This window comes from Cornus florida, unplaced genomic scaffold (assembly GCF_030987335.1).
Source record: "Cornus florida cultivar Cherokee Brave unplaced genomic scaffold, ASM3098733v1 CherokeeBrave_3.0.0_Hap2_Chr01, whole genome shotgun sequence".
Classification (NCBI taxonomy): Eukaryota; Viridiplantae; Streptophyta; class Magnoliopsida; order Cornales; family Cornaceae; genus Cornus; species Cornus florida.
This window is the reverse complement of record NW_026775571.1, coordinates 110456966-110466376: the sequence shown is the minus strand read 5'-3', so window position 1 is coordinate 110466376 and position 9411 is coordinate 110456966. Positions and strand designations below refer to the sequence as shown.

The following is a 9411-nucleotide window of genomic DNA, read 5'->3' as shown; positions in this document are numbered from 1 at the left end:
AAAATTATATAAGAGTGTCATTTTGTCAATTTAAATTTTTTTGTAACTAATAGGGATATTTTGGAGAATTTAATACTTTTTAAAATTTTACATTAGTCCATTCCTACAAAATACATATTTACAACTAAACAATAAAATGAGAATAACCATTCAATTCTCACTTACATTCCATCTTATTCGCACACCAAAAGTAATATTATAATAAAAAAAACATCTCTACCGCAAGTATGCATTAAAGATGTTTTTTTTGACACTTGGACTCAAAATATTACGAAGTAACTTCTATCTGAATTTTTCAGTTCTCACTCCAATCTTTAGTTTAATCGGCAAGTCGATGGACAATAACTTATAACCAACAAGACTCACCTTACATTTTGTTTGCACATTCTAAATTAAACTTAACTTCGAAGCCAAATTTGCCCACGCACATACAAATACTAGGTAGCTATATCAAAATTTTTATTCATAAATATCTTGGTTCAATTTCAATGATCCGTTAGATAAAAAACAAAAAATTAAATGAACTCTGCCTTTCCAGATTTTGGTACATGTTTTTTAATATATGTATAAATATTTTTGGTCACTGATTTTCATTCATAAAAGCAAGAAAACTACTACTGCCGACCGTATTTGACTAGCAACTGAAAAAGACTATATCCTACTGGTCAGCGTAAGCAAAGTCATAACTAACAATCCACTCCCAATTAAAATATCAATTACACCTTATTATTTCTATATCAAATTATCAATTACACCTTATTTCTCGGTAATTGGGTTCATGCATGATTCATACTCCGTAGAAAATAAAATAAATAAGTTCCAGGTACGGGGGCATGACTTTGATTTATGGTAGAAAAAACTGTATGAATTTATATACAACATGGACACAGAAGAAATCTTATCTATGTCGTGGTCATATACATTCATAAAAAATAAAAATAAAAATTATTATTTTAAATATTTTTGGATACTTCGCCAACACTTCTTTGAATAGTACTTAGACTGATAATTTCAAACATTTTTAATATAAGTCTACATGATAATCTTAAAAATAATATGAACGCATTTTAAAACTTTAAACTTATTTCTTTAAGAAAATTTGATATTATATATCAAAAGCGAAGCGTTAAATATTATTTGTTCATTTAAAATAAAAATATTATTATGACAAACTAATGGAATAACTGTATGTATGATATAAAAATCATTACAACTCCTAATATAAAATTAAAAATGAATTAAAGTTTTATAATAATATTACTCAATGCATGTATATAAATAAATTCATATTTATATATAATTGTGTCCAAATCGTACCCACATCTTACTTTTTTTAAAATTTAACTAATCGATATATTCGTATTGTGTCGTATTTGTGTGCACGCGACATAAACTACTTATGATTTGGTAATGACAATTTCAAATTGCTACTACTATAAGTGAATCAGTGACATAATGCGTGATTGTAATACAATAATACTTTGGGTTCTTGCAGACCACGAAACACAATTAATATAATTAAATTCCTATTCAACCCCGGGTTGAATTTTCTTCCCTTTCATATATAAAATTAGTGCATTTTTTTAATCTTTTTGCCGATTGATGAAATGCTTTTAAATGGTTTTTATTTAATTTTTAATTTCGAAATGAAAATCGTTCAAACTTTTGGAACATAAAATTCTTTAGACTATACTGCACTTTAATTGAAATTTTGAATTAAAATATTCTTTTTTTTAGTTAAACAATTATACTATCTTTGGGAGTGCGGAATTTTGTTTTAAATTTTTTCTAATTCAAATTCAAAGTGCCAACTCAGTGTTCCAAAACGTAATTAATTTTTTTTTGAGTTAAAAGTAATTTATAAATTTATAATATTGGGATTGGTCATTGGATTATTCACATTGAGCAACAAACATATAAGTCGGCTGGCAAAAAAATAAAATATATATAATGGATTAGGTAACACAAATTTAGGATTTAGTTTCTTTCTTAAAATAAAATATTTTTATTGAATGTGAACCCTAAATTGGAGATGTCTCTGTCTCTGTTTCAAATAATTAATTAATTTTGTACCCTCGTAGGTTCATAGTATAGTAATAAATATTCAAACTATTACCTAATATTTAAAATGAAGGTTAATGGTGAGTCCATATTAGGAGTAGTAGAAGATACCTCAAATTTTATATCAACGTGACATCCTCCTCTTCCACCTACTCCCACTTAGAACTGTAAACATTGGGCAGAGTCAATTGTCAGAATTCGTCATTTGAATTAATAAGAACATAAGAACATGTGTTATAGGGTCAACTATATCAAACCTCTTTTTTTTTTATTTGTATTTTGCATTAAATTTTTTTTAAAAATTTTTTTCTCAAAAAAAATTCCTCTCAATTATTCTGGGGTGATTGACTGACCGAAATTAACTAAAAGAAAACTATTTGAACATTGAGTTTTCTCATATATTTTTGAGACAAAAATAACTGTACTTATTTTAATATACCCCACATATATATCTACTTCACCGTGACTCTTAACCGCATATCATTCACCATTGTAACATCACGTGCTCTTCTTCTTGTTCAACTTCTTTTATTTACTCACCTTTTATATATATATATATATATATACCATTATAATATTATATATAATATATATTTTAATATAATGGTATATATAATATGTACCATTAAATATTATATATTTATACTATATTTGTATTTCTATACAGTCATTAGACCTATACAAATCTTGGTTTTTTCTTAAAATTTATCTACTTTATTTATTTTTTCCTGAGAATTATATTGTGCGTCATAATATTAATTTTTATTAATATTCATTTTATACTGTTAAAGGGATTCATTTTCTACCACTATGAGAAAGAATGCCTAATTTTTTTTTCTTTTTTTTATTATTTATGCCTACATGTTTTTCTTCTTTTTTTTAGAAAAAAGAAATATGTATTCCTTTTATGTAACTAATGTGAAATTGCCGATGAGCATGACATTATAATGGAATTATTTAACCAATGCTTTTACAAACAAAATAGAATTTTTTTTAATTAAATAAAAGACTGCTTTCAAAATCTTGTTTTTTTCCTCCTCGATAGTATATTAAAATGTTAACATATTAAAAAAAATAAGATAGAAGTATTAATTTCTATGAACCGTGTGTTATTTAATTAGTGTTCAAATTAATATAGCTATAATTATTGGATCCATTTATATAAATTATAAATTTAATTCATTTAGAAAATCGATTCTACGTAGTTATAATAATAATTTTTTTTACTAAATGTACCGCTGGAACAACCTCTCCTTTTTCGAAGTGTTGCAAGGGTTCAAGTTCATAATAAAAAATTTTGAAGTGTAAATAATTACCTATATATTTATTATTCAATTATAATAATTCATATATAATTATATCTACATATAATGCATAGCATACAAATATGGTACAGAATCACAGAGAAGACGTGGACATTTGCAGTGCGTGCGATTTAGCTTTTTACTTGTGCCACAACTTGTGATGATCAGACCATCTAATAATATCCGGTGTCTGAATATTATTTTTTATTTTCTTTTTGTATTTTTGTTTTCAAATATATTCTGGTAGGTATTTCCTTACTCCGTATTGCCTTTTGGTTTGATCGTAAGCGGTGACGACCTGGCGTTGCGATTACATAATGCCCAGGAATTTTAATATTCACCGATTTTTCGTCCAACTACGAGACTCGATCCAAACATTGTTATTACAGTAGTATCAAAATAGCAGATTTTGATTCGTGCGCTCTCTCTCTCTCTCTCTCTCTCTCCGCTCTCCCACTTTCTCTCTCTCTCAAACTTTTTCGTCCTCTATATTCACTTTTTTTCCCGAGCTTTGCTGTGAAATTCTCTCTCCTCTCTCCATTTTCTGTCTCTCAAACTTTTTTGTTCTCTGTGCTCACTTTTTCACGGAAAATTTGGCTCACTCTGCATTACCAAACGTCTGCTCTCTTTTCCATCACCGTCTCGGCCTCTTGATCCCAAAAATGGGTACCGTGCCTTTTCGTTTTATGTGCTAACAAAGTTGGTCTTTTCATATCGCTCTTTTCTGTACTTCTGTTATGTTTCTCGACAGTCTTCTTTAGCGTTGATTAAGGACAATTTAGTGATTATAAGTTATATTCATATAAATTTAGCTACGTTGCGTTTATTGGGCTTTGGATTGGATTTTCTTTAGTTTTCTCTGTTTGGTTGCTAAGAAATGGCAGCAAAATTTTTTAGATTTTATTTATGTATTAATTATTTTTATCATTGTTTGAGAACTGAGATAAGAAGTCGTCTTCAGTCAATTGAGCGTTATACAACGCTATGGCTTTAGTTCGAGTGAGTTTTTTCTTTTTCCCTTTTTTTTTTTTTGAAAGGATCGAAAGAATGTGAATCATGAAATTCAAATATTTATTTTCTTTAATCTTCGTGGGTTCTCCAATCAATTTAACAGAAAATTTAACTGGTTTTTAGTGTCTTCCTATAATTGCAACAGTTTACTCTGCGTGTTCTAACTTTGGTTTTCAATTTGCTGAAGCGTATCTCCACGCTCTGTTTGTTTCAAAGAAAAAAAGTTCCTCAAAAAAAAAAAAAAAAAAAAAAAAAAAACTTACTGGAATTTTGTTATAGGGGTGACTTTTCAAGGGAAAAAAAGTACTTTCTTGAAGGCTCCATGTTTATCAGGGTTCATATTTCGGTGATACGCAGAGATAATTCATAATGTCCTTTGGGTTACAATTAGTATTTATTTTTTATCATTCATGACTTTCATTTTTATTTGCAAGAAAACCTTTATGTAGAAATGTTTTTCTGTATAAACAAATAGAGCCTTATGTCCAATTATCTCAAACAAAAGTCAACTATTGGTTTGGATGATATATCATTTATCTCCTGTTTGCTTGAATATTGAATATATTTGTTCACCTAAAATTAAATATTTTTACTCCTGGATACAACTTTTTGCTGGATATACTTGCATTGAAACAATTAGCAAGGTTCAATGTTGTTTACACATTTGCAGTGGTAGTTTACACTGGGAGATTTTTTTTTTTTTTTTTTGTCTTGTATTATGCATATTCTGTTCTTGATACTGGGCTAATGTATTTGCAGGAACTGCGTCCTCACTTCTTGTGATAAGTACTTATCTTAAGAGTGATGTACAACTCTACTAGTGAAAGAAAAGGTGAGAGTACAGTGGTGATGTGCTTTTAGTGTATAATACTGGTAGAGGAGTTCTTAAAGATGGCTTTCAAGCCAGTGTCTTGGTATTGTCGGCCGGTGACAAATGGGGTGTGGGCAAAAGCAGTGGACAATGCATTTGGAGTTTACACACCTTGTGCAATTGACTCTCTGGTGGTTTCAGTTTCCCATTTGGCTCTACTGGCTCTGTGCTTATATAGAATATGGCGGACTAAGAAAGATCTTAAAGTTCAGAGGTTCATTTTGAGGTCCAATTACTATAATTATATGCTGGGGTTGTTGGCCGGCTATTGTACTGCTGAACCTTTGTTCAGATTGGTTATGGGTATTTCAGTCTTAAATCTAGATGGACAGACTGGTCTTGCTCCATTTGAGGTGGGTTTCTCTATTCCTATAATTCAATGACGGGCTCACATCTGCATATGTATCATCCATTTTCTGTTTCACTTACGTTTACAATTACGAATTTATTTGAAACCAAAAATTATATAATTATGCCATTTGAATATGTTACTTTAACCTGGTTTGAAAATTGGGTTGCTTACATATGTGGATGACATGGACATGAACTTCATTTATTTCCGAGGAACCTATGATATTTGTTTCTTTTTCTTCCCAAGCTTTAATTGTTGTTTGCAAATTGATTAGGTTGTGACTACTTCATTAAACGAGCTAATAAATTTTGAATCATGTCTTTGTGCTTGCTTGGAATCTCACTTTTCATTTGTTACCTTCATCTTTTTACTGAAATTTTCAATAAATGATATTTGGGATAATTCCTTTCTTTCTTTTCTTTAAGGAACTACTATGGATGTTAAAAGATATTTTGAATTTAGAAGAATGCACCGCTATAACTTTTTTCTTTTGGTTGCTTTGGTACAAATAGAAGAGAGAAATGGTTTAAAGATTGTCACGCACAAAGCACAGATTCCTCTTGCAAGAACATTCCTTAATTTCATTTTCTAAAAATATTATGAAGATATATAATTAGTCCACATAACGGTTTTTAGTTGATGTCAGAATTCAATTGTGATGAGAGGAAGCTTAATTTTATATAAAAAAATATGCTCTTTTCAAACAGTGGTCTCCAGCAAGCTGCTTGTAAAGAAGTAGGGGGGAGTTCTGGTGACTAATTTCTTTACAAGGTATATCTCTGAATTTCATAGCAAAGGTCTATATATGTGATCGTTTCCCTGAGTGGGGGACATTCATAGCTAAATCTTTGAATTCGATAGAGAAATATCTTTCATTTGAAAACTTCCATTCCGACTTTGTAAGAACCACTGTGCTAGAATACATGCAATTTTGCATAAGGAATTGCACACTTTTCTGTCATGTCTACTTTGCACCAAAAGCTTTCTTATCAAAATTGGTTATTGGATGATGTTTGGCAATGGACACTGCCTATACTTACACATGGCGAGTCTCATGCCACCTGAAATCTTGTCAAACCTATAGAGTAAATTGTGCCCTTTACCACTGTGGACTTCCTAATTAAAACTAGAATTAATTTATTGTAATTCAATAATTCATTCATCAGTTAGCCATGCCATTCAACTTGTATTTTGATTGTTCTCTCTCTTTAGTCCAAGACTCTCGACAAACTCTTACTAGATCCCCCTTCAATGATAATTGTGATAATCTCTCTTTGCAACAAACTCAATTTTGGTTGGTTGGATTGTTATCCCTTCTTTTTACACTCTGGTGTAGCCAATCACGATGCTGTAGTACAACCTATAGTCTTTATTTGTCATCATAGTGAGTTCTTCATTGGTTACATAATGTCCCTTGGATGAGATATAGGTAGCTGACCTCCTATGAAAAATTTGCAATATTAGTTTGGGAACATAGGTGGTACAGTGAGCACATCTATCATGGTTAAAGCACACCAAAGATGTATTGTTCTGATTTCCACCGTCTCACATGAATTCCCAGATCCCCTATTGACATAATTGGTACCTGCATTTGAAATCTACTTGTGTTGCCTTAGGTATGTAGCCTAGAAGCGTTGGAACTCAGCTTTAGAATGTTGATGCTGTTTGGTTGTTAGAATTTTTTTTTGGACATTGAGGAGGTTGGAACTGAAAAGTTTATTCATTTTATGAGAATCGTATGGTATGCATTATTAAATGGCTACATAGCCATATACTCAGTTTTTTCTCCTTTGAAGCCTGCTTCGTAAAAGGCAACATATTTTCTCGCACTGGGTTGAGGATAATTAACTTATAATGATGCAGAACATTGATGAATTTTAAAACATTTTAATGTATGGGTTCTGTTAGTTATTAATCATAAGATGCTACATCATCTTCGCCTTCATCTTCTACCACGTAAAGATGTTTTGTCATATGGAAAGAGATGGTGCTCAACGTTATGCACAACGATCTTCTGTCTCTGTGATGCAAAACCTTTTCTTGTTAGGCATAAAATATCTCTTATCTTAATCAACTGTGGACCGTATCAAGAAATGTTCCGAATTTAATTTCCCCCGAACCAGCTATTTCAAGACATACTTTCCTAGTCAAATCTGTGCCTTCTGGTAACTTTAAAACTAATTTACTTTCTTAGGTTCCTATGGTAATCATTTAACACGGTTCCTTTCATTGACCCAAAGTTTCTCTTACTTGTCCCTGCGTGTACCTCTTAGGGAGTGTGTATTGAATATTGAAAGTAGTTATTGATGTTTTTTTATTGCATTCATGCTTTTTGTTGGACTTTGGAGGTTAGATATCTACCCAGTCCACCACTCTAAGAACCTTCACTATAGGGCCAATACTGGGAAATGACTTTTATATGTTATCATTTTGTCCAGGAGTAGTTGTATATATTGTTGTATGGAGATTTTATTATTTTTTTTTCCAATTGTTTTATGGAGATGGATCTACCAAAGACAGTCAACTGGGTTTAACACAAGTTGGAGAATGGGAACTGTTGCATTTTACTTGTATACATACACGACTCTGCCAGCAGTTGGCTTGTCATTGGAACGACTTAATTGAATTTTTTTTGGGTGGAGTCACCGGATGAAGACTTTCCTTCCTGCATAATACTGTCGAATGCTATTCTGATTATGGAAAAATATAATTTTCCTGAGTAAACTCCATAACTGTGTAACCAAGTTTGTCTTGTTGCTACTTATCATCTTATTAAGGAGGAGAAATTTTATGTGGCCATTGCACCATACGGCACCCACTATGATGTCGCCGTTCATGTTGGATTAGTGGGTTTCATGCATAACCCACAAAAGACGAATTCATTGTGGCTTACGCGGATGCGAGTGTCAAATGGAGATGTTTCTCCTTGATAAGAAGGAAAAGAAATCACCCCTGGCATCTTATCACAAGCATGTAACGACATCTCGATTGTTGAGAGGGGAAAAATTATATTTTAAGTTAAAATCTTAGAACCACATCCGTACTTACAAACTTTGGATATTGAAACTTAACTTACTGTTTGTGCTCATGTCATTTCTATGTTAAATATGGACTTGTTATTCTTGATTTTCAGCTTCACTGTTGCAAAGAATTCATTCTGGTTCACACGGATGTGAATGTCACATGGAAAAGTTTCTCCTCGATAAGAAAAGGAAAAGAAATTACCCCTGGCATCTTATCACAAGCATGTAATGACATCACCATTGTTGAAAGGGGAAAAAATATATTTTAAGTTAAAAAATTAAAACCACACCCGTACTGAAAACTTTGGATTTTGAATGTAAAAAATAGTGCTCATGTCATTACTATGTTAAAATTGGCCTTGGTTATTCTTGATTTTCAGCTTCACTGTTGCATTGGTTTACAATATTCTATTTTCATGAAAATCAATTTTTGAAAATGGATGTTGAGTCTGTTGACACTATAGCATTTGAATGCTTGGCTTGAAATCGAACTTAAAGAATCACATTCATAGCAATGTTCACCAGATGCAGAAGCTTTCAATAGAATGATAAATTTTCTACAATCACATTCAGAAGCTTTTCTGTAGCAGAGATAATTATCAGAAGCATAATGCATAATGTTCAAAATTTAAGGTTTCCAGAACCAAGTCATCAAATGTGAATGGTGCATAGTGTTATCTAAACATGTCGATTGTTGGTCCATTCATTTGGTCCTTGGCCCTCCTCTCTCTTAAATTGATTATGGCAAGGAATGATGAATAGTTCTATGGGAGCTGTGATGGCGTTCCA

General features: G+C 31.3%; 1 protein-coding gene across 1 annotated transcript in view; it reads left to right on the top strand.

Annotated features, from left to right (window-relative positions):
• Nucleotides 1-3669: 3669 nt before the first annotated feature.
• The window catches only part of LOC132313607 (ABC transporter C family member 2-like), a 43141-nt gene continuing 37399 nt past the window's right edge, over nt 3670-9411 (top strand). The window contains exons 1-2 of the mRNA XM_059812447.1: nt 3670-4031; nt 5136-5600. Coding sequence (XP_059668430.1) covers nt 5268-5600 — 333 coding nt within the window. The 5' untranslated portion in view covers nt 3670-4031; nt 5136-5267. The remainder of the gene's footprint in view (nt 4032-5135; nt 5601-9411) is intronic.